The following is a 26,116-nucleotide window of genomic DNA, read 5'->3' on the forward strand; positions in this document are numbered from 1 at the left end:
TTGGTTTGTTTCCCTCAAGTTAAGGCAGTGTTATAATTTCAAATGTCTTTCCCGTCTTCTCTAGGAAATAGGTTTAGTCACCAACTATGTGCAAGAATACGTTAGCATTGCAAATTAAATTGTTCAGCAGATAAAGAGAGCTAAGATGGCGCAGAACTGTCACGCTTGTTCAAGACATTACCTTGTTTAGTTGCTTTCAGCAGAGCCGGTAGAGCTTTCTACTGATGTGGAAATCTGGCATGCGTTAGAAGGCTGTGTATTCTCCAGCGACCTCTGCAACCTCCTGTGAGCAAGGCCGAGTGTGATTGATAGAACGTGAAAATTTTTTTGATGGTGGAATACATACCTTCCACTGGTAAGATGTTGATAAACATTGAAGCGAAATTAAATTGTGATGTTTAGCTTCATAATCGAATACCTTCGGGCATGAAGTACTCGTGGAAAATGTTTATATAAAATCGTTCGTTTTGACAGCATTATTTACCTATTGAATTACATTGTCAAGGATCTTGCTGAATATCCCAGTATGTTATTTAAATGGTGAATTATTGATCGTTATTGATAGAAGTGACTGATGATATGCTATTATTATAAATATATCATTGTAAATCTTTCATTTCTTTAATTTAATGTTGAATAGTGATGATACCGATTTGTTATATGTCAAGTAATCGAGCATACCCCATTGCCAAATTTTTAATGAAATATAGCCTAAAAAGTTGGACATATTAAGCTAAACTTTGTTCGATGATTTCTATAACATAAGCTATCTGTGTTGCTTGAGATGCACGTGCAGGATCACATATAACACAACTTTACGAGTGGGTAAATTAGTAAGTGTTCTGCATTGTTTGGTTAAGATTTCCATGGCTCAGAATACTAGAAATCACATGTTTCCGTACTCCTGTAGAGATGGGGGTTATGTTTTCTTAATTCAATTAAAACCAAAAGTGTTATGATGTCAAGTGTTCTGTACTTAATTCTAAAAGTGATGCACTGTATTTTTTAATAGTCTCTATTTTAAATAACAATAGGTTAAGTTTTGTTTAGGAAACCATGCTGTTTCTTCCTTAAAACTGCAGTGTGTTATTTTTAGAAATGGTAAAATATATTTAGGCCTATTACCCCTAAGTGTTTTAAATTCCTTTTAGTCTTCTATTTCTTCTAGATTATATTTTGTGTGTTTGAACACATGTTTGATGGTTATAATCTAAGATTCCCTGTTATTTGTATTTCAGTTGTAATGACCGTTATGGCAGTGTCCATCGGTGAAATATGCGAGAACACAAAACTTGCTCGAGAAATGGCCTTGATGGGAAATTATGAATCTTCCAATGTTTATTACCAAGGAGTTGTACAGCAAATCCACAGACTGCTTGTAACCATTAATGACCCCACTAGAAAAGGCAAATGGCAAATGGTAAGAGAATATAAAATGATAGTTATTTTATATATTTAATGAAATGCACTCAAACTGTGCATGTAGGCCTACATCACTGCTTCATGGTTTGCTAAATTGAATGATCAATTTATGTCCCGTTTTGTATTCAAGGATGCATAATAATGCCGCATAATTCACAGAGAGAACCTGGGCCAGGTAGACGGTGCCCCTAAAGCATCTTTAAGGAAGGCAATAGAACTCTCAAACGGTGGCTGCCAGTGGCTTCCCGACCACTGGCTACTCATTTCAACCAATGCTGATATTTAAATGTATAAATAGTAGGGAGTTGACTGTGGGGTACCGATGTTTAAGAAGCAGTAAAAGCCTATCAAAATGATGTGAAGCAATGCTAGAAGTAGCAGTGCGGAGGGATTAGGCTATCCTTATTTCTTTAGAAGATTTAAAAACAAAACTGTGTAGATGTGAAATACAACTATTTTCAGTGATGGTATGAGTACAAGAAAGAAGTAATTAGCTGAGAAATATTTTAGTAAATTACAAATTATTACTCGCACACTTTTTAGTGATAGATGGACACCCTAGTGTTGAATCGGTCGACCTCGGCCATCTTCGAGATTCGTATTGGCAACCTTTGAAACACAAACAATGAATCGCTTATGCATCGCTGTGCGACATCTGGTGTACATTTTACGTACTAGTACTGTTGTTGTTTACACAGCAAAGCCAAACTATAGAATTGATGCTAGGAACAAGATTCACATCGAGAAATGTTATATAATATGTGTGTGATACAGTTGTTGACTTAAGATAATAAAGGTTTAGAACATTCGATCGATCATATTATCGATTCAATTCAGATTCCATTTCCATTCAGTTGGCAATATTACCAAAACCGGGAGAGAACCCTCCTTACTCCTCACCCCTGTACACAAATCTATCCCTAAAATGTGTGCGAGTAATACTTTTCCAACAATTAATCAATAAAATTACAATAATATATTTTACACATGTGCATGAGAAAATGAACTCAACGAAAATTGGTCTGATGGATTGTGGCTGGGAGGCGTAGCCATTCTTAAGGGAAATAATGGATAGGAAGAGCATTGTCACATTTGCAGTTTTGGCATAGGAGTGATGAAATGTGAACCACAGTGTGTGTCAGTCATTCCAAACTGAATGTTGTATCACCATCATCTGCTGCTCTTGTTCTCCGTAACTAGGCAGCGACAGACTGCCATGGAACTCTGTCAGAGAAGTGGTGTAAGGAAACAAGTACAACAAACTGTACGAATAATGTTCTAATTGTTAGGAATTCTGTTATCTTCTTAACATGTTACATGTGCATTAAATTCATGTTGACTTTTAAAACCATATTGAAGAGGTAAGTCTCTTTCATTGGACTCGTGCCTTTGTTGCTGTTGTTCAAAACATTGTGGATCTCCATGGACAGCATGTTGCCACATTAGCCTATACCTTGAATTCTTTTATCCTACCTCCGTTTGATGGTATTTTGGTATTTTAAGGTCAGTGTTCTCCCCAGAAATTTTTGTTAGCAGGATGACAGGAATGAGTAGCAAGGTGGGGAATACTATGTAAAAAATGAATATGATAAAATTTAAATATATTCGCCTCGGGGCATTAACAATAACATCAGGGAAGTAAACATTAACTGCAAAATTGAACTATTTTAGTGTTATCACAAACAAGACATGACAGAGTATTCTGAACTTCTAGTGTTCTACTGCTCGTTTATAATCAAGTAACACCGGGGCTTACTACTCTGTTGCAGTGGAGTGCCTTATGGGTTCTTCACGTCATGCAGAATCGAGTGCTTGCATGCGATTCCACGCTAATCACAACACCGCTCGCGCATGACACTACGTGATAGTTGAGCTAAACATTTAAACTCCGGTATAATTGATGCAATTGTGCCGACGATAATGAAGATTTATCATTTAAATAAACAGTTTTACAGTATTTACATTTTAATTTAGAGCACCCAGTAATTCAAATACATATTAATTTTATGAAACTAGCACATATCTAGGTTATGTTAGCTGGGCGGTTTGTAAAAATGGCAGGGCAATGCACCCATTAAAAAGGTCCTAGGGAGAACACTGAAGGTATTTAAATATATTGGTCATGTTTAGGTAGATTTACTGCTAGGTCAAAGAACTCCTGTGGAACAGAATTTTCATAGTAGTTAATGGGACATAACCAAAAGACCTATAGAACTTGCAGGTATTTATTCTTTGATTTTAAAGTTCTTGAATTGTAGTTACTATCCCAGTAATTACTATTGTTACAAGAGATTTATATGAAACATATTCTCTTTTCGTATGTTAATTTATGTCAATGAGATGAATATGGATGTCTGTTCATAGGGAGTATTTCCAATGTTAAAAGGGGCAAGCGCATCTTCTGTCGTGTTTGTCGAAACGTGAATCATCAGTTCCAGTCAGTAGAGCTGTGAAGTTGCACTTGACAGGTTTTGTATTTAAAACATCAGGTAAAAGGAAAGAAAGTGTGCCTGTTGAAGGAAAGAAGCGTGTACCAAAGTCGTATTTGTTAGAAATTCGCGACTTGTCTTCACGGAGGGTTCTAAGATGGGAGAGACTGTTGTATGCTTATTCACTCCTGATTATATCAGCACCAAGATCTCTCTACCTGAGGGCTGTAATGTATGTGCTGTAGGCTAGAGATCTTTGCCATCTAAGAAGCTCTGCAATGTGTGTTGAAGCATGAAGAAAGCCATTTTCTCATTTTTACCCAACTGTTTAATCTTTCTCTAGGCTGTTGATTCATGTTTCCTGCTATATCCACTGGTGCAGCAGATCAGTGACCTTCTAGCCAGGTTATGTGATACTAGCACCAGAATAACCTTCATGTGGCTTCCTAACAATGACCTTTCCTCTGTGGGTGGGGGCGGTAGAATGACACCCACGGTATCCCTTGTCTGTCGTAAGAGGCGACTAAAAGGGGCCCCAGGGGCTCTTAACTTGGGAGCGTGGTTTGGCTACGACGGGGCCCTTAGCTGAGTCCTGTGATTGCTTACACTTACTTGTGCCAGGCTCCTCACTTTCATCTATCCTATCCGACCTCTCTTGGTCAACCCTTGTTCTTTTCCAACCCCGATGGTATTAGGTTCCCAAGGCCTAGGGAGTCTTTCATTTTCACGCCCTTCGTAGCCCTTGTCTTTCTTTGGCCGATACCTTAATTTTTCGAAGTGTCAGATCCCTTCCATTTTTTCCCCTCTGATTAATGTTATATAGAGGATGGTTGCCTAGTTGTACTTCCTCTTAAAACAATAATCACCACCACCACCTAGCAATGAACTGGCAGATCAAGCAGCGAAAGAAGCAGTTTTTCTCTCATCTAGACCTACGAATTTACCTGCTAGGAGTGTTTGTTCTCAGCTACACTGAACGATCTTGCAAATAGGAGTGGCTAGCCATCTGAATTCTCAACAAGCTGAGAGCAATTAAGAAGACAACTGCAGTGTGGTGGTCCCCTCTTCAGCCTCCATGGAGAGTGGTCATAGTTTTATGCAGGTTGAGAAGAAGGATTTTCCAATTTCACTGCAGTCCACTTTCTCACTGAGTGTATTGATCTCTCTCGCCTATGGTGGAACCTCAGCCTGCAGGAAACACTCAAACTCATAGTAGTCAATGAAAAGAATACTGCTGATCTTGTTATCTGCTTTATTTTGAGAGCGGGCTAATAAAATACAGGTAAACCCCATTATACACGGATTCGTTATCCACGATTTTGCATATACGCAGTTTCGGTTTTAAGTCTAGTGCTGCCATCTGTTAACAGTACGGGAAGCTGTAATACCTCAAGGCGGGTACAGACATGTGTGCCGAATTCTGTAATGCACACTACGTCGCGCGCCAGTGGTAAACGGGGCAAGCGCATCTTCTGTCGTGTTCGTCGAGACGTGAACCGTCAGTTCCGGTCAATAGAGCTGTGAAGTTGAACTTGACAGGTTTTGTATTTAAAACACTGGGTAAAAGGAAAGAAAGTGTGCCTGTTGAAGGAGAGAAGCATGTACCAAGGTCGTATTCATTAGAAACGAAGTTAGTTTTGGATCACTAAGAGAAGGTGAGCATATTCTTGACATTCAGCATGCTTTGGGACTTCTCGAATCCACTGTGAGAACTATTCTTGACTAGTCAGAATCAATTAGAAAAACTGCTCAATCTTCTGCTATAGTGACGAAATCTTCCACGGAAGCAATGGAAAGAATGGATTGGATTAAGCCTCACAACCAACAACACATGCCTCTCTCTGGAGTTGCTGTTGTTGTTTGAGTCATCAGTCCATAGACTGGTTTGATGCAGCTCTCCATGCCACCCTATCCTGTGCTAACCTTTTCATTTCTACGTAACTACTGCATCCTACATCTGCTCTAATCTGCTTGTCATATTCATACCTTGGTCTACCTCTACCGTTCTTACCACCTACACTTCCTTCAAAAACCAACTGAACAAGTCCTGGTTGTCTTAAGATGGGCCCTATCATTCTATTTCTTCTTGTCAAATTTAGCCAAATCGATCTCCTCTTGCCAATTCGATTCAGTATCTCTTCATTTATGATTCGATCTATCCATCTCACCTTCAGCATTCTTCTGTAACACCACATTTCGAAAGCTTCTATTCTCTTTCTTTCTGAGCTACTTATAGTCCATGTTTCACTTCCATACAATGCCACGCTCCACACGAAAGTCTTCAAAAACATCTTTCTAATTCTTATATCAATGTTTGAAGTGAGCAAATTTCTTTTCTTAAGAAAGCTCTTCGTTGCTTGTGCTAATCTGCATTTTATGTCCTCCTTACTTCTGCCATCGTTAGTTATTTTACTACCCAAGTAACAGTATTCATCTACTTCCGTTAAGACTTCATTTCCTAATTTAATATTTCCTGCATCACCTGCCTTCGTTCGACTGCACTCAATTACTTTTGTTTTGGACTGATTTATTTTCATCTTGTACTCCTTACCGAAGACTTCGTCCATACCATTCAGCAGCTTCTCAAGATCTTCTGCAGTCTCAGATAAAATAACAATATCATCGGCAAATCTCAAGGTTTTGATTTCCTCTCCTTAGATTGTGATTCCCTTTCCAATTTCATCTTTGATTTCCTTTACTGCCTGTTCTATGTAAACATTGAAAAGGAGGGGGACAAACTGCAGCCTTGCCTCACTCCTTTCTGGATTGCTGCTTCTTTTTCAAAGCCCTTGATTCTTATCACTGCAGACTGATTTTTATACAGATTGTAGATAATTCTTCGTTCTTGGTATCTGATCCCAATCACCTTCAGAATCTTAAATAGCTTGGTCCAATCAAGATTATCAAATGCCTTTTCTAGATCTACGAATGCCATTTACATGGGCTTGTCCTTGATTCGATCCTCTAAGATCAGACGTAAAGTCAGGATTGCTTCACGTGTTCCTACATTTCTTCTGAAGCCAAATTGATCTTCTCCCAACTCAACTTCAACTTGTTTCTCCATTCTTCTGTAAACAATATGTGTTAAAATTTTGCAGGCATGAGATACTCAACTAATGGTGCAATATTTTTCAAACCTGTCAGCACCGGCTTTCTTGGAAGTAGGTATAACAACATTCTGCCGAAAATCGGATGGGACTTCTCCTGTCTCATACATCGTACACACTAAATGGAATAACCTTGCCATGCAGGTTTCTCCTAAGGCAGTCAGTAATTCAGAAGGAATGTCATCAATTCCAGGTGCCTTGTTCCTATTTAGGTCGCTCACAGCTCTGTCAAACTCTGACCTCAAAATAGGGTCTCCCATTTCATCAGCATCAACAGCCTCTTCTTGTTCCAGAACCAAATTATCTACATCTTCACCTTGATACAACTGTTGGATATGTTCCTGCCATCTTTCTGCTTTGTCTTCTTTCCCTAAAAGTGGCTCTCCATCTGAGCTCTTAATATTCATACACCTAGATTTCCTTTCTCCAAAGGTTTCCTTGATTTTCCTGTATGCAGCATCTACCTTCGACATCCTTGCACTTAGCCTCCAGCCAGTCTTCCTTAACTACCTTGCACTTTCTATCCACTTCATTCTTTAATTGCCTGTATTCTTTTCTTCCTTCATTTCTAGCATTCTTGTATTTTCGTCGTTCATCAATCAGGTCTAGTACCTCCTGAGTTATCCATGGATTCTTAGTTGATTTTTTCTTCCTTCCTAACATTTCTTCAGCAGCCCTGCTGACTTCATTTTTATGACTATCCACTCTTCCTCTATTGTGTTTCCTTCAGCCTTTTCATTTAGTCCTTTTGCAACATGTTCCTTGAAATAATCCCTCACACTCTTTTCTTTCAACTTGTCTAGATCCCATCTTTTTGGATTCTTTTCTTTCTTCAATTTCTTCAGCTTCAGATGGAATTTCATGACCAACAAGTTATGGTCAGAGTCCACGTCTGCTCCTGGGAAACTTTTGCAATCCAACACCTGGTTTCTGAATCTCTGCCTAATCATAATGAAGTCTATTTGATACCTTCGAATGTCTCCAGGTCTTGTCCACGTATAAAGCCGTCGTTTGTAGTGTTTGAACCAAGTATTGGCAAGAACTAAATTATGATCAGTGCAGAATTCAACCAGCCGACTTCCTCTTTCATTCCTTTTTCCCAATCCGAATTCTCCTACTGCATTACCTTCTCTTCCTTGGCCTACCACTGCATTCCAGTCTCCCATCACAATTAGATTCTCGTCACCTTTTACATATTTTATTAAATCTTCTATCTCTTCATATGTTCTTTCGTTTTCCTCATCTGCTGACCTAGTGGGCATATAGACCTGCACTATTGTGGTGGGCATTGGTTTGGTGTCTATCTTGACGACAATAATTCTTTCACTATGCTGGTCATAGTAGCTTACCTGCTGCCCTATTTTCTTATTCATTATTAAACCAACTCCTGCATTTCCTCTGTTTGATTTTGTGTTGATAATTCGGTAGTCGCCTGACCAGAAATCCTGGCCTTCCTGCCAACGTACTTCACTTATACCAGCTACACCTAACTTTAGTCTATCCATCTCCCTTTTCAGATTCTCTAACCTACCACAATGATTCAAACTTCTAACATTCCACGCTCCGACTCTCAGAATGTCAGTATCCATCTTCCTGATGATCGCCCCCTCTCGTGTAGTCCCCACCCGGAGATCCAAATGGGGGACTAGTTTACCTCCAGAATATTTTACCCAGGAGGAAGCCATCATCAGTTGTTATTCAAGCTAAAGCCAAGAGCTTGTATTCAGAGTTTAGTTTATTATTGTGTGTTTCAGTGTTAAATTTTGAAGTGTGTAAAGTTGGAATTAAAATGTGTTTCAGAAACATATTTTCTTTTTTTAAATACTAAGAATCTCTGCTATTTTAAACTTAATATGTGAGTAAACGGAAACCTAACCCTATATTTTACCTATAAAGTGACTCGATTTACGCAACTTCTGTTTGTACCTATGACGTGAAGGCTGACATTTCTAAGTTACTCCATGAATTAGTTTCCAAGGGCCTTTAGTAGCTTTACGACAGAATGGAGAGGAATAAATTTGGCTGGTTTGAATATGTTTAGAGGATGGAAGAGGGATGAATGCTGAAGCAGATGATGGAGATCCAGACAGAAGAGGGACACCCAGACTTAGGTGGTTGAAAGTGATCAAGATTAGTATAATTAGAAGAAACTTGGGTTTGAACATGGATAAGGAGGAACAATGGTGGTTGGATAGAGAAAAATTGAAAGGTGCAACTAACATTCCAACCCTGCAGGAGCTGGATGAGGGAAATTGATGATGATGATGATGATGATGATCCACCTGGATCAAGAACAAAGAGGTCACTTCTTTTACTGACTCTTGACATAACTGGCTGGGTGGGAAAGGCAGCCAGTTGGAAGATGGCCACCATCTTTGGAATGTGCACTTTTTAACACGTAAAAGCGTGGTTTTCGGGAACCTTTTAAAGTTACATAGAAAATACACAAGACTTTTTCTTGTAGAAAAAGGAATTTTAAGTACACTATTGACTTCATTTTGTTAGAACTAACCATTTGCTCATTATTTTGGTTTTTAGTGGATAGAACATGTGAAAGTTCAGTAAATACCTATATATCATTGCCTGGCATTTTGGAAAAAGTTAATTATTGAAATAATAGAATAGGCCTGTGATTGAACTAATTGAGATATATTAATATTGTATCCATGTCAAATTAAGGCTGCTCATTCGCTCCTGTAGTTCCAATGTGATCCAGATACCATCTCATTTTAAGCTATAATACAATATTTCACAACTAATTTCACAAATTTTATTTTCAGGTCAGTATTTTGAAAGAAAACAGGTTCCTCTGTGAATGTTGTTGTTTTGGAAGACAGACCTAATTTCATTTTTAATTATAGAGATGACATGAATGGCAGAGAATTGCATTAATACGATCAGAGTAATACTATCCTCCTATGACCGTCACTTGTGGCAAGCCTTTGATCGTCCATCCCCCCTATTGCTAGACTAAAACGTTGTCTACTGCTCGATTTCCATATCAAGTGATAAACAGTTGTTTTGGTTGGCCATGTCTCAGTTCTCAGGCAGTGAATCTATAGTTGTGGACTTTCTGTACATTTTTCTAAACTTATATGATGTGTTTTGTTCTAGGTTCAGCAACAAATTGCTCAAGAGTTTGAACAAGTGAAAGCCATGATGAAAACACTCCAGCTTTTCAAAATAGATGCACATGGAGACAGACCAATAGGTAAGAATCTTTGGATTGTAATAATTTTCCAAAACTGACTTTTTACAAGTTGCTTTACGTCGCACCGACCCAGATAAGTCTTACGGCAACAGTGGTATGGGGAAGGGCTTAGGAGTGTGATGAACGTGGCCAGGGCTTTAATTAAGGTACAGCCCCATTATTTGCCTGGTGTGAAAATGGGATATCACAGAGAACCATCTTTGGGGGGGCTGGCGACAGTGAACCTACTATCTCCCAAATGTAAGCTCACAGCTGTGTGCCCCTAACAGCCATCTCACTTGATACTGACTTTTTAACCCTTGCCAAGTGGATAAGTTTTTGCTTGTGAGCGTAATTATGTTTTGTAAAAATATTTTTTATCCTTAACACACATAAAAATGTAAATATGTAAGTACTCTAAGGTTTATTAAGTCATTCATACTTGATTTTCAGGAGGTCTGCTTGTATGTACAGTATAACGTGCCTTAACGATCACCTCTCACCAGCAGACACCCCTCATTGGCGGACGATTTTCTAGGTCCGTAATTAAATACCTCTTATACGGACACCCTTCATTATGGACGCGGACACACCATAGCCACGAGAAACTCCAATTAAACCTCTCCTAACGGACACTTTCTTTTTAAAAAAATACTGTATTTGTGTCCTGTACAGTATGTATTTGCTTACTTTTTGCACAGGCACTTCCAAGAATCGCAGACACCATAACTTTTGGTCCAGGCTGTACACATTCTTGGAAGGCAACACTGAGCTACGCTGTCACTTCCGGAAGTTGTGTGATCTGACGTGCTCGACAGCGCTGGAATTCGTACCTTCACTGTCAGGTTACTTTTCATTGACTCGTGGGCTTTTGATTTGTTCAGTTTTACATTAGTAAGTTGGTGTAAACATGGTTCCGAGGAAGTTTTTGACTCTAAAAGAAAAGGTAGGCATAATAGACTATCATAAACGTGAGAAGTGTGGTGTGTGTAAACTGTCCGAAGTGTTCAAGATTGGAAAGACACAGGCAGCTGAAATTGTAAAAAGGCAAGAGGAACTAGTGAAAGAATGGCATTTAAATGGCAACGAACAGCGCATTAAACTGTTTCAAAGTGGTAGTAGAGCTCTCATTGACAAGGCGATGCTAGAATGGTTCACTAAAATAAGAAGTCAGAATGTCCCTGTGTCAGGACCAATGATACAAGCAAAAGCGCTAGAATTCGCGACAGAATTAGGTATTGGAGATTTCAAAGCCTCGAATGGCTGGCTAGAAAGATTCTGAAAGCGACATGGTATTAACTTCAGAGTGATTTGCGGAGAATCATCCAGTGTTAATATGGAGATTGTTGAAAACTGGCAAGAAAAAATACCTTCAATCATAGATGGGTATGCTCCGGAAAATATTTTGAATGCCGATGAAACTGGATTATTTTTCCGTGCTTTACCCTACAAAACTTTGTGTTTCAAAGAAAATCGTTGTACTGGTGGAAAAGTTGCAAAAGAACATCTTACGGTCTTATGTGCAAGTATGAGTGGAGAACGGGAGAAGCCCCTTGTGATAAGAAAAGCTGCAAAACCAGGGTGTTTTAAGAATATGGACGTTACGAAGTTTGGCATTGAATGGAAAGCGAATAGAAAAGCATGGATGACCAGAGAAATAATGACAGAGTGGCTAGGACAGTTGGACAGAAAAATGATACGCCAGGAGCGAAAAGTGTTATTATTCCTCGATCCGGATACAATTAAGTTGCAAAATGTGAAGATTGTCTTTTTCCCACCAAGTGTAACATCAGTTTTTCAGCTGCTTGACCAAGGAGTGATCCAGAACTTCAAGGTTATTTACAGACAGTTAGTGATGAAGCACATAGTATCAGAACTTAACGGTAATGAAGTAACCCTTCAAACACTGACAAAGGGACTGAATGTTCTCCAAGCAATTTCGTGGATAACCAATTCGTGGAAAAACGTTACAGCCTCAACAATTCGTAACTGCTTTCTGAAAGCTGGGTTTCCCGCTAGTGGTGGACATTCCGAAATAGAATCGGATACCCTTCCTGACAGCATGGAAACACCACAACATTTGATTAATGCAGCAGGTTACAATGTACAAGTGAACACCTATATCGAAATTGATTCAGATATTCCAACAGAGTGTGAGAGTAGAGACACGAAAACGATTCTTCAGTCAATCCAAGGGAAGGACAAAAATGAAGATTCTGACGAAAGCAAAATTGAAGAAAATTTTAAATTAATGTGCTGCCGGTAACCTCGTACAGTGAGGCTCTCGGCTTTGTTAAGCGACTGAAAGAATTCTATTATAAACAAAACGATGAAAAAGGTGTAAATTTGACCCAGAGTTTAATTGCACGTAGTGAAAATGTAATTGCTAAACCGAAATGGACAAAACAAACGAATATTAAGGATTTTTTCAAGTGCTAATGTTTTAGTGTACTGTGCTAGGGATTGCTACATGTACATATTGATTTAAAGTTTCAAAAACTTGCATGTTCTTCTTAATTAACATGGTGAATGGTAATAGTGTACAGTGTGCTCAATAGAGGTTTCCATAGAAGTGTTAAAACTTTCTCATGTGAGTACGGTGCACTATATTGTACAATACTGTATACAGTAAACAATTAAAGGTACATTTGTGACAATTGTTAACACATACTATAGATGGGTTATTGTGTTCCAACTTCTGTTTAATGGTACCAGTTTCATAACCTCTCTTGGGCGGTCACCCCTTCATAATGGACAATTTTTTCGGTCCCGAAGGTGTCTGTTATAGAGAGGTTTTACTGTATATCCATATAATCTTGAAAAAATAAATCCTTAACTGCAGGTTTTAGTGCAAAAATGGCACAAGGTACAACACAACACAAAGTAATCTTGATTAAGATCAATAAACAACTGAGCTGTAGACAAAGAGCCATGTGTGGTTGTCTAGAAACTGTCATTACCTCGCCTGATTGCCACGATTACCTCAGACAGTTGCCGGATGCCACTGATGTCAACATGTAGACAAAATGCCATTATGATGTGGATTATGAAGCAAATTATATTCACCGTCCGCAAGGAATAAATGGCAAGCGAATGGCATATCACATGTGAATATTGAACATCTCAGAAAATAAATTATGGAAAGTTGATGAATTTTTTAATTTATGCTCAAAACGTAAATACATAAAAAAAATTAATTTACAGCAGCACTTAAACATTCTTGCTCTCTGCTACAAGAGATAACAGCATGTATTGTCAAATGGCTATTTAAAAAAAAAAAAAAAAAAGGAAAGTAGACACTTCTTGTATTCAAGCTTTTGTACGTTAAAATAAAATAGGTTAATTGTATTTAATGTTTTATTCAAAGTCATCTGGCTTCCTGGCTGAATGGTCAGCGTGCTGGCCTTCAGTTCAGAGGGCTCCAGATTTGATCCCCAGCCTGGCTGGAGATTTTAAGTGCAAATGCTTAACTCCTACTACTTAGGGACTGGGTGTTTGCGTTTGTCTCAACACATTCCTCTTCATATTAACAAACCACATTACCTTTGATGTGTTATAATTTCCTAAATAAAGTAATGGGGAATTAAATTGAATATAAGGGACACCCCTGAAGCTAATGTTACTTGGTTTTCATTCATTAGGACCCGCCATGAGAAGTCCTGTATTTGAAGAACCTACCAGAGATCCAGCTCCGTGGTACAATGCAGCACCCGTGGATCCTGATGTATGGCCTCCTCCGTCACCTACTGAAGACAGGTCTTGGCCTCTCCCCACTGCAGCCGGACACAAGTATGTTACATTCAGAAATAACATCAAGCTGAGGAACTAGTTGAGTAACACCAGACGTGCCAACTTTCAAAGGTGGTTTTCCATAGTGTCATAGTCTTCCAGCCAATAAGAAAAATATGTGAAATATCATTCATGCCGTATAAATAGAGGCACCTCTTTTTTGCAGCATCGTACACATTTGGCTCAAATCGTGAAACTGTTTACCTTTAATCAAAATTGCGAAACAACTGACGAAATTATGTTGAATCATTCTTTGGGGTACACAAATTGTGTGCTATTAAATTATATATAAAAAGCATAATGAAAGGTGATTTAGAAAATGGTCAAGTCTCCTATGTAATAAAGCAAATTATCATCCTAAGGGAATTTTGAACCATACACAGTGTTTAGGGATCTGATTGGTAGTTCATATACAGTACATAAGGATATTGATGTGCTTGCCATTCTTCTTTCCCTGAAATTAAAAAAAAAAAAATGGGCATTTTGTGGAAGCTGCAGTGAAGGATTTATGGACCCCATTCAATGATGTTGATAGAGAGAGAGAGGTCATTTTCAACGTATTGCAATGTAATATCTGACAGGGTGTACAGCATTGACTCATGTTACCCCTCTCCTGTTCAGACTGATGTGTAAAATATGTACGTAGGCTGGGCTCTGCTTCTTAAAGTGGTAACTTTTTTTAAATTTCCAAACATTCACACTTTGATATGTATGTGTGTGTTTTTATCACAATCCTAACTCTCTTGTTTCTGTGTAAAAATAAATTGTGTTGTTTTACTGCAAGTATGCTGCCATTAACTGTTGTTTGGTTTAGCTTTTATTGCTGAAAAATGGAAATAAAATTTAGCAAAATTACAGTGGAACCTTGGATTGCGAACATAATTCGTTTCGGCAACATGCTTGTAATCCAAAGCGCTCGTAAATCAAAGCAAGTTTTCCCTTAAGAAACAATTGAAACGCGGATGATTCGTCCATAACACAAAAATATTTATTCGCATACCAATTCTAAAACAAAATATAACGTAAAACAAATTAAAGTGCACTTTTCCTTACAATAGAATCATTGTTGGTGTGAGGGAGACGAGAGATTACATGAGAATAGTTACTGTGTAGCACGAATTTCACTAACGGAATCACTGCTATCTGTTGGCTCACTGGAATTGGTTTCTTTTCGTGCACCTTTAACGAGGAACCTGTCCAGTGACTGTTGATTTTGCCTCTTTTTGAGGATTTCACGAAAGTGTGACATTGCATTGTCATTGAACTGATTCATCGCTCGCACTGCTACAGCCTTATTCGGGTGGTGATTTTCTACAAAATTTTGCACTGTTTCCTACATTTTGCACTACTCCCAAATCTCAAATTAAGTGAGAAATTCCATTGGCTTTTCCTCCTCCTCTTCCCCTGACGAGATCTACTTAACCTCCTCCTGTTGTTCGGGATGCAGGTCCATCAGTTCGTTGGTGGTCAGTTCCTGGCTATGTTCTTCCACCAACTCTTAAATGTCCACGTCATTCAACTCCAGCCCCATAGTCTTCCCTAACGACATAATTTCATCGACAATCGGCGGCTCATTGTCACCAACAATCCCCTCAAAGTCACATCCAAGAACACAGTCAGGCCTGTTCTAGCTTTGTATCACCAATCTGACATTCAATTCTGTTGAATTTCTTACCTACTGACATCAATTTAGTCTTCGAGAGGCTAATTTTCATACCACACTCATTGCACCTATTTTCAAGTTCCAAGATATTAGACTGCAGGCTTTCGGCACAGTCTGCCATTAAGACCAAGTCGTCAGCATAGGCCAAACTGCTTACTACATTTCCACCTAACTGAATCCCTCCCTGCCATTTTATACCTTTCAGCAGATGATCCATGTAAACTATGAACAGCAAAGGTAAAAGATTACAGCCTTGTATATCCCCTGTAAGTACCCTGAACCAAGAACTCATTCTACCATCAATTGTCACTGAAGCCCAATTGTTAACATAAATGCCTTTGATTGATTTTAATAACCTACCTTTAATTCCATAGTCCCCCAGTATAGTGAACATCTTTTCCCTCGGTACCCTGTCAAATGGTTTCTATAGATCTACGAAACATAAACCATCTTGAAGGCCTTCAACAGTGGGATTTGAGCCCACCATCTCCCGAATAAGCTCACAGCTATATCACTAACAGCACAGCCAACTCGCCTCAGCGAGTTCTCTTGGTGACTCATCCCAGATTGATGATCTTCAGGCAGTTCACGATGGGGAAATGATTTCTCCCAAACTCTCGGAGAGTAAGATTTGTTCCTTTGGTCACTTCGAAGCATCACTGAAATAATGCTTTGGTTTATAGCTTCTTGAATTTCGAAATACTTGCTGATCCATAGGCTGGAGTAGTGGAGTAGTGCTGGGAGGAAGGAACTTAACCTTAACAAACTTGAACTTCTCCAGTAAGTCGTCCTCAAGGCCTCAAGGAGGATGAGCAGGAGCATTGTCCATAACCAGCAAGACTTTGAATGGCAGATTATTTTCTGAATGGTATTTCTTCACTACAGGACCAAAGATCTCGTTCATCCATTCAACAAACGAACAGGGGAGGGGAAAACATAAGCACACGTGACGCTCGTATTGTGGAACCTCACTCGCTTATCAAGTTACAATTTATTTAAAATGCTTGCTCATCTTGCAAGTTACTCGCATTCCGAGGTTTCACTGTATTGACAAATTAAAAGACAAATAGTGAAAAATATACTAAATCTATATATTAAAAGATTTTACTAAAACCAGCTGGACTGATTTGTTTCATTTTTGTTTTATTCTCTCCAGAATTACCTGCCGGTGAACCATGAGACATTGATAGGTCTCTAAGTTCAGCCAACAGTGAGTAATCATAAAATCAAATCATTAAATGATCACTCCAATAATGGCAGGCGAAGGCTTACCCTAACCCCCAATACATTCTGTACTTTGCAGGTTGCTACGCGACTAATACTTTCATTAATATTCTGATATGTGTGATTTTGCATGCAGCCATGTTTGATTACTACTTGTCTAGCCAGAGTGTATACACTTCCTCCTTTCCCAGCTTCTAAATATATTCAACAGATGGCAGAGCGTTCCTAATAACTTACATGCTGCTAAGAGAAAAAAGTCTATGTACTACAAACAGACCCCACCATGACATATGCCTTAGACATTATCTGGGAACACCTATCGAAGGACAACTTAGCTACACTAGAAAGATTGAAGGCCATATACCTTAAAAAGGTTATCTGACTGGCAAAAAAAGCTCTTCCGAGACTAACCTAAGAGCTCGCAAGACAACCGTTCTGTATAGAAGAACGGCGATTAAAAATACCATTGCCTTCTACGACACAATACTAAGCTTTACGTTAAGAACTGCAGGATAAATAAGTGAATATATGGATAGATTTTTTACCAAACAGACGGTATGATCACGTCAGAATGGACGAATTCTGATGGCATACCATAACACGCTTCTTATTAAATATTCTTAAAACCATTGAAAAGTTAAGGTAAAACAATACGACTAAGACAGGTATATCAAGACGGTTATCTGACCTATTTATAACAAATGCTGCGGAGCAGCACGAGTCGGATTGTAGTTTTTTAAATGACAAAATTATGAAAAAAAATTTCTCCACGATCAGGTGCCTCTACATATAACACAACCTCTTATTCCCACATTAGTAGTTTCTGAACCCTACTCTAGTTTTGTTTCGATGTTTTTCATATCTATTTCACTGTAGTTACTTTTTTTTTTTCTCTTTTCTTTTTTCCTAGGTCAGCGCCACAGACGAAAACTGCCAGAGGCCCTGCGAAGAAAGCGGAACCCAACAGGCCGACTGCACGAAATCAGCGAACAACTGCTAACACTGCCAACAAGAAGGTGGATCAGAGGCAGAATAAAAAGGAGGACCGCAACAGCAGACATGTAAAAAAAGAGGAAAAGAAAGAGGACAACAAGGTATATAAATTGATTTTTGGCATTTCTCGTTTAATACCGTATTATTTGTGCAATAGACACACTTTTTTCCAATTTTTATCATAAAAGTCTTGGGTGCATCAGTTATACCCAACCAAACCCGATGACGCAACAGCCCCAAAGGGCCTTGGCCTACCAAGCGACCGCTGCTCAGCATGAAGGCCTGCAGATTACGAGGTGTCCTGTGGTCGGCACGGCGAATCATCTTGGCCGTTATTCTTAGCTTTCTAGACCAGGGCCGCCATCTCGCCGTCAGATGGCTCCTTAGTTGTAATCACTTAGGCTGAGTGGACCTTGAACCAGCCCTCAGATACAGGTAAAAATCCTTGACCTGGCCGGGAATTGAACCCGTGGCCTCCGGGTAAGAGGCAGGCACGCGACCCCTACACTGCAGGGCCGGCACGTCAGTTACACAAGGAAATATTTTTAACATAAAAGTTAGACATTTTAAAAACATGTCCATTTCTAATGTGAAATAAGCCCATCCTGGTGGCTAGGATTAATAATAATATTGGTTTTACATCCCACCAACTACTTTCATAGTTTGCAGAGATGCTGGAAGTTTGTGCTACAGGAGTTCTTTAACGTGTCATTAAATCTACAGACAAAAGCTGACGTATTTGAGCGCCTTCAAATACAACCGGACTGAGCCGGGATTGAATCTGCTAACTTGATCTTAGAAGGCCAGCGTTCTACCGTCTGAGCTACCCAGCCTGGCGTGGCATCAAGTCTTGTATGGTCTGACACCATGGTTAGCGAGTTCGAGTTCTGTTGGTCAAAAAAGTGTTCACCATCAGAACGTTAGATGGCAAGAGGTACTGGTATACACTTTCTAATCACTAGATTGCATGCCAAAAGCCTGGGTTCAAATCCAAAGCAGCCCTCTAATGCTCCTATACCCAGTTCACGTTGTTTCTGACCACCCTGTATGGCTTGTTTCAAACTTGTTTGTTCCTTTCCAGTAATTCTATTCTTTTAGGAGTTTAAATTGCCCTAAATGCTGCTTGGTACTTCCTTAGCATAATATAACTAAAGAAATAATTTATTGTAAGGAGTAAGACAAAGATTTTAATACAAAAGGCCTTAGTTTAAGGCTCCTCAAGGTTCCTCAACAGTGTCCACTCAGAAATTGTACATCATGATTCACATCTAATGCTACAATGCTGTTTCAGGAGAAGACCGACAAGGAGAAGGAAGATGAACCAGAAGAAGAAGAGCGGAAGTTTGAAGGTTCAGGATATGATCGGGACTTAATAGACATGTTAGGTATGTTGTTCCTTGTTATCTTGTACGCTGCTTGGTGTAGACATAGCATTTTGATAGAAAAGTGCACTGTTATAAATAATCTTGGAGAAGTTGAGTATGTCAGACATAGTAGACTGATGTGAAGGAAAGTTGAATAAATTATTACTCGCCAGGTTGAGTGAGATGATAAAGTGCTGGAGCCCAAGTTGGCAGATTTGATCCGGGCTCAGTCTAGTGGTATTAAAGGGGCTCAAACATGTTGGACTCATGTTGGTAGATTTACTGGCACATAAAAGAACTCGTGTAGTACAAAATTCTGGCCACTTCTCTGAAAACTATAAAAGTAGTTAGTGAAAAGTAAAACCAATAACGTTATTATTTCTCAAAGCTTTCAAGATGAAAATATTTTTGCAGTGAAAGAATGACCCCTGTTAATATTCAGAGTTTCAATGGATTTAAATTTACAAGTATTAGAGAGGGTTAACTCAGAAGTTTAAACCCAGTTTCATTGAAGTTTTCAAAAGTTCCATTTAACATTTTATGAAAGTATCTTCAATAGATTTTTAAAATGTAACTTAAGAAGTCTAGTTGGCTGGAAAAGATTAATTTGCAGTGGATAGCACTTTCTATAAAGAGAATGGGAGAAATAATAATTACAGTGGAATCTTAATCAGTTGTACCTGAAATTGTCTTCCTTGTTCATAGTTCAATAAATTCTCTGGTCAGAAGGATGCAGAATCTGTTTCAGTTTTCCTCAAAGTACCATTCCTACATTATTTTTCAACAAATTTAACTTACACGAAGGCAAGTCATTAAATAATAGGAATCTTGTTATGTAACTTTATTTGCCAGAGTACATACTACAACAAAGGTGTTTGCCATATTTTTTGCAACATACAGTAAAATCTTGATGCATCATTTTTCGGGGTGGGGTGACAATGGATGCGAGAAAACGATAAATGCGGGCAACATAAAAAATTGGGGAAAGCAAAATAATAAAATACGGGTACTGTATTTGGACATTTTTCGTTATGTAAATATATTATAAAAACGACAATAATGGCGTGTGGCCTCCGGAGCTGGGTGCAGGTCTTTCGAGTTGTCGTGTTGTGATAGGCGATCTACGCGCATATGAAAACGCCACCCTTACTGTCAAACGTCCCATATCCGCTCCTCATTTCCTCTTATGAAAGGTCTTGCGATGAGCAGCCCTATTATCAGTTATTGATGCTGTTTCAATGTTGGGATCATTTTGACCCGTTCAGTCTGCATCTTCATTCTCTGTTTTTCCACTCCAGAGATGTTTTGTAACAAATTGTATTTCATTTCTCGTATGTAGTTAGCAACAGCATGTGCTTTTTAAGATTATCCTTGTATCTGTTTTATTTTTGTAAATAGATATTCAACTTTATTTGCCAGTTTCCACTTAAACATGGGATGTATTGTAATACACTCTCCAGCCCACACCAAATACTTCACTTACAACTCAGTAGGTAGGTCTACCTTCTTTAGCTTCGTGCACTAATTCCATCAGTGTGGCAGCCCCTCCAGGCCTTCGTGGAACTATGTTTTTAAAGTGCATCACTTCCAATCCTGGACAGCTGCTTTCAGTTCTTTGAAGTATGCAAAATTTTATCCATGCAAACAAGTGTTAATCAGAAAAGGCTAAATTAGGAGAGTAAGCTGGATTTGGTTATTACCTGAAATCCCAGCTTGGCAGTGGCACTGAACATGTTACGGAGGTATGCAATGTCATGTTATAGTAGACCCCTTCTCTGCGAGACTTGATATGTGTAGAGTTGCCACATATACAATGTTGTTGATAGTGGTCCCTAATTCCAGCCAGTCAGTGAGGATAATACCTTCCATGTCTGAAAAGACACCATGAGGATATTCTTGAAGTTTAGATTCAGTCACTGCTGAATGAGGTCCATTGGACAAGAGAACCAGCAACATTAAACTCATTTCACTTGTTATTCTTTAAAATAACATTTTCTTAGGATTTCGCCAAAAAGTGATCTTTGCTCCAATACGGCTGATGATGACCCCTAGATGGGTCGAAACTAGTACCGTGTAATTTATAATTTTGTGAATATATTTTAGTATTGAAAAGGTGGAAATGTTTACGTTGTTATTATTATTACTTATATATTATTCTCAGTTCAATACGGACCAAAAACATGAAATTCATAACCATTAAGGAAATTACTTGTCATATGAATACCTGATTTTAAGCTGTCACATAATATGGCATCATTGTGCATGATTGTAAAGCTGGAGAGACTCACTAATTGCAAATACAGTGTTTATAACATTTAAAATTCCAATGAAAAAGAGTATAAATCAAATGTGAGAAACAAAAGAATTGATATATTAAAATATTAACTCATGTTCCTTATAATACAAAATTAAACATAATGAAGTATACAAGACAAAGGGAATGTATCTCTATATTATCTGGCAACATTTAAACTTTGTACATATCGGGCGAGTTGGCCGTGCGGTTAGAAGTACACGGCTGTGAGCTTGCATCTGGGAGATAGTGGGTTCGAATCCCACTGTCGGCAGAACTGAAGATGGATTTCCGTGCTTTCCCATTTTCACACCAGGCAAATGCTGGGGATGTACCTTAATTAAGGCCACGGCTACTTCCTTCCAACTCTTAGGCCTTTCCTGTCGCATCATCGCCATAAGACTTATCTGCGTCGGTGCAACGTAAAGCCACTAGCAAAAAAAAACATTGTACATAAGTTTTTCAAAGATCCAAAATAAACTGAAGCACAATATGAGTCTGGGGGTGTACTCTGCATTATTATCAGCAGCACTTGGGATTGCCTTATTGTCTTTAAAATGAGATCCTTCACTTTCTTCTAGCCATTCACATGATCTATTTTCACTAGGTTTTCCTTCATTAATATTTTAGATCCAAACTTAATAACTCCACCTAGTGGGTTTGAATCCCACCAAGCGAGTTGGCTGTGCTGTTAGTGACATAGCTGTGAGCTTATTCGGGAGATGGTGGGCTCAAATCCCACTGTTGAAGGCCTTCAAGATGGTTTTCTGTGGTTTCCCATTTTCACACCAGCCAAAGGCTGCGGCTGTACCAAGTCCACAGCCGCTTCCTTCCAACTTCTAGGCCTCTCCTATCCCATCGTCGCCATAAGACATATCTGTGTCGGTGCGACGTAAAACCATTAGCAAAAAAGACCTCCACAATAACAGTGTATGTTTACATCAAAGAATGTGGTAGTTCTTCATTTTTTTTTTTTTTTTTTTTTACACACAGAGATGAAAGCTACTGAAGATTCTCTGTAACATGCTTTGTTACACTTGTAGGAACTCGGAATATAGTATGTCATGCTAAACAAACACATTGAAACTATTCTGAAGCTCAACTTTGCTGGTAGAGTGCAGGGTAAAAGAATCAATTTGGGGATGGTTGCTGGTTCTGGGTTAAAGACTTACTTCAAAAAACTACTGTATAATCTTGAGATCTCTCTGATCTAGAGGCAGCTTGAAAGTCAACCTTAGTAAGCCACTCTTCTTTTCTGTATTTTCTTTACCTGTTGAATTGTTTGAGACCTCACTTACATTGTTCCCATTATAAGGCTTTTATTATATTGATGAATTTACTAACCATTTACTTGGATTATATAATTTTCTTTTACACAATGATTATTTTCATGCATACAAAGAAAGAACAAGTCTTGTCAGTGAGTATTGCTTTTGGAAATTGGCAGAAAATCTTTATATTCTGATCACATTACACACATTTTGATTTTGTTTCTGTTTTAACGCCATTTTACTGTCTTTAAATCCTGAATCTTGAATGTGAGATTTGCAAAAACGGTTATTTTTCAACCAAGACTAGGCTATTATAATTTATATTTTGAATTTTAAATGTCTTTCTTATTCCTTGGGCTGTAAATGTGAACTTTCATTTGACAGAATAGTTGTCATCTGTGATTTACGGGTTTCCTCCAAACCATACGCATAGTAAAAGGCATGGGTTTTTTTAAATTTTTTATCCTACCATTCGTCCATAACCTTGACACTGCATGCTGAGCAAACTTTTCTTATCCTGGTCACTGAGCTTCAATGTTTATATAAAACATAATATCCCACAAATACAACAAAACAGATCAGCGCTCTTTTCATTACCACGTAGAGCCATGGTTCTTACTCATGGTGCTACACTTGAACGGTGCCTGAGCATCCTACCAATCAATGATGGACTCTCATTTCTTTGTACAGAAACGAAACTATCTGTGAAGTTTGCTTCTGTAAGGGTTGTTCAATTGAAACCTAGACTGGTGTCTAGAAACATACACTGTATGAAAACTACGGTATGCTGTTGATAGTTTGTGAGAGTCTACAGACGACATCATCATCATCATCTGCTTGGAACATAAGCCTCTCCATAGTTTTCCGTCCTTCCACCACTTCTCTTGTATCAGTGTCGTCCAGTTCCCTCCTCTTGCCTCGTTGCTCTTCTTTACAGCTTTCAGCCATCTGTCCTTCGGTCCTTCTCTAGGTCTCCTTCCCTTCAACTCCATTTCTAACATCTTTCTTGGTATCCTCTCTTCTCCCATTTGCTTAACATGTCCATACCACTGCAGCCTTGGTTTTTCTATCTTTTTCTGTAGAGTTACCTCATTTATCTTCTCCCGAACACTCATTTCTTACTCTGTCCATTCTTGTTAAACCTACTCGACACCTTTGAAACTTAATTTCTGCTGCTTGTATTCTACTTTTATCCCTCTCCTCCATTACCTACATTTCTAATCCATACATCAAAATTGGCACAAAATAAGTCTTGTAGATATTTCATTTACATCTCTGTTCCATATCAATCCTCCCACACTCTTAAAGAAACCATTTGCACACTTTCCTCTTTCATTGATTTCCATCCCGTTTCCTCCATTTTCTTCACTTACACTTCCCAGGTATTTAAAGCTTTCAGCTCTTTTCAACTGCACCCCTCCTAATATCATGCCATTGTACATAAGGGTACAAACTTACGTTATTATAGAAGGCTGGGGAATACAAGGCCTCACTGGTCGTGAAACTGGTTCCCGCTCGGGCTTGTGAAACGCATCATTTTGCCGCTAGGTGCGCACTTCTTAGTCATAAAATTGCATGGGCGAAGTACTCATTCAAACATTCACAAGCATGTCATGACGTATTTTTGTACTTTATGAGCTTTCTTGTGCTAGTGCGGGTGATTATAATTTAGTGACTGAAATTAATGACATATTTACATAATGCGAACATCAGATAAACTTAAAAAGGATGGTGTACTGTGTTGTTCCTTATTGTAAATCAAAGACCTCAAAAGGATGTGGTATTTGATTTCACAGATTTCTGAAAGACGAGGAACTTAAAACTAAATGCTGATTGGCAATTTCTCGTCAAGGAAATAGACTGGGATCTCTGTGGAAACCTAGTGTACATTCCAATGTTTGCAGTAGGCATTTTAAGGAATCAGATTATAGTGTAAGCACAGCACTAAAAATCCTACTTCCGAACGTCATTCCGTCCGTATTTCACGACTTTCCCCGACACAAACAAACACAATCACATACAGGAAGACTACGTAAGAGGAAGGCTACAGAATTGGGGAATGACTCTAAACCCTACAAGAAAATTGAACTTCATGTGGAACCAACCACATGTATAGCCAGTGAAGAGAATGACCCTTCATCTGTAATTATCAGTGAACCATTACATAAAACCAGAGGCACATAGTGTTCTATTAAAGTTAAACTATACTGCATTAAAGTAGGTTTGAAACTGAAAAGAATAGTCAGAAAATGTAGGAAACAAAGAGCACTTATAAGAAGCAGAAAAATATTATTACCACTTTAAAAGAAAGGATGCATCAACTCAAAAATGAAAAAATTCAACATGGACCTGACAGCTGACTAAATAAAATTACAGGACTAGCTGAACAAAGTGATTTGAAAGTGAATTTGTTGATTGAGCAGATTCAAGCTTTTTATAAACAAAAGTGAAAATTCAGAGAGAATACGTACAATAAAGGTCTGCATCTTACTGTCCAGCAGGTCATCCACAGGCTACAGGTTCCTAAGATATCTTAATATTTTGCACCTACCACACCAAAAAGCTTTAAAAACTTACATTGGCCATTCCAGAAGAGAGAGAGGAATTACTTCCTTGGTACGAGCTCGTCTGATTGCAGAAAAGAAATCTTTACAGCACGATAATGAAAAGGTAGGTTCTGTCACCATAGATTAGATGGCAATAAAATCAAGGCTGGTCTGTGACAGGAATTTGGATATGCTTCTTGGAATGACTGATGTAGAGAGAGATGCTGTCGGTATTGAAGACCAGCTTGTTAATAAATTGCTCCGTATTCTGTTCAAAGGTCTTTCCACACATTACAGAATTCCTGTGTCATATTATTTCACACGCAGCCTGACAGGAGATCAACTAGCCAAATTAACATGCGAGGCCTTACAGGTTGTTGAAGACTGTGGATTCCAAGTCATCCGAATTGTTAAGTGAATGTGGCCATGTTTCACTCCTTGTGTGGAAAGGAGGCAGACCTTGTACATCAAATTCAGCACCCATTAGTTCCTAGCAGGCCTATATTTTTGAGTTTTGACCCTATCCGTATATTAAAAAATGTAAGGTCACAACACTTGAGCAGGAATTTTAAAGTAAATGTAACATGGTAACTGCAGAACATGTGAAAAAGCTGTATTACCTGCAAAAATGATTGGTAGTGTGCGGAAATTAACCAGAAAAGTAGCGTACGCTACAAATTTGGAAAAGATGAATGATGCAAGGGCTAAAGTAATAAAGTAATATTCTCGACAGACACTATTGCTGGACTAAGAAGTTTGGAGAAAGTAAGCCAAGAAGAAATTGGTGACAGGAACAGCTTCAATGAAACCACAAATTTTCTTGAA

The 26,116-nt window shown here is 38.6% G+C and overlaps 1 protein-coding gene across 2 annotated transcripts in view; it reads left to right on the forward strand.

The window, feature by feature from the left end:
• The first annotated feature begins 233 nt into the window (after nucleotides 1–233).
• Nucleotides 234–26,116, forward strand: part of Kat60 (Katanin 60) — a 47,272-nt gene continuing 21,389 nt past the window's right edge. Inside the window, exons 1-6 of one of the 2 annotated variants that reach the window (XM_067157349.2) lie at nucleotides 234–355; nucleotides 1,239–1,420; nucleotides 10,073–10,169; nucleotides 13,790–13,937; nucleotides 17,735–17,918; nucleotides 19,109–19,202. In XM_067157349.2, the coding sequence (XP_067013450.1) occupies nucleotides 331–355; nucleotides 1,239–1,420; nucleotides 10,073–10,169; nucleotides 13,790–13,937; nucleotides 17,735–17,918; nucleotides 19,109–19,202 (730 nt within the window). In that variant the 5' untranslated portion in view covers nucleotides 234–330. Of the gene's footprint in view, nucleotides 356–376; nucleotides 525–1,238; nucleotides 1,421–10,072; nucleotides 10,170–13,789; nucleotides 13,938–17,734; nucleotides 17,919–19,108; nucleotides 19,203–26,116 lie in introns of those variants that run through there. The other variant, XM_067157350.2, reaches the window with a different exon arrangement.

This window comes from Anabrus simplex, chromosome 13, assembly GCF_040414725.1.
Source record: "Anabrus simplex isolate iqAnaSimp1 chromosome 13, ASM4041472v1, whole genome shotgun sequence".
In the NCBI taxonomy this organism is placed as follows: domain Eukaryota; kingdom Metazoa; phylum Arthropoda; class Insecta; order Orthoptera; family Tettigoniidae; genus Anabrus; species Anabrus simplex.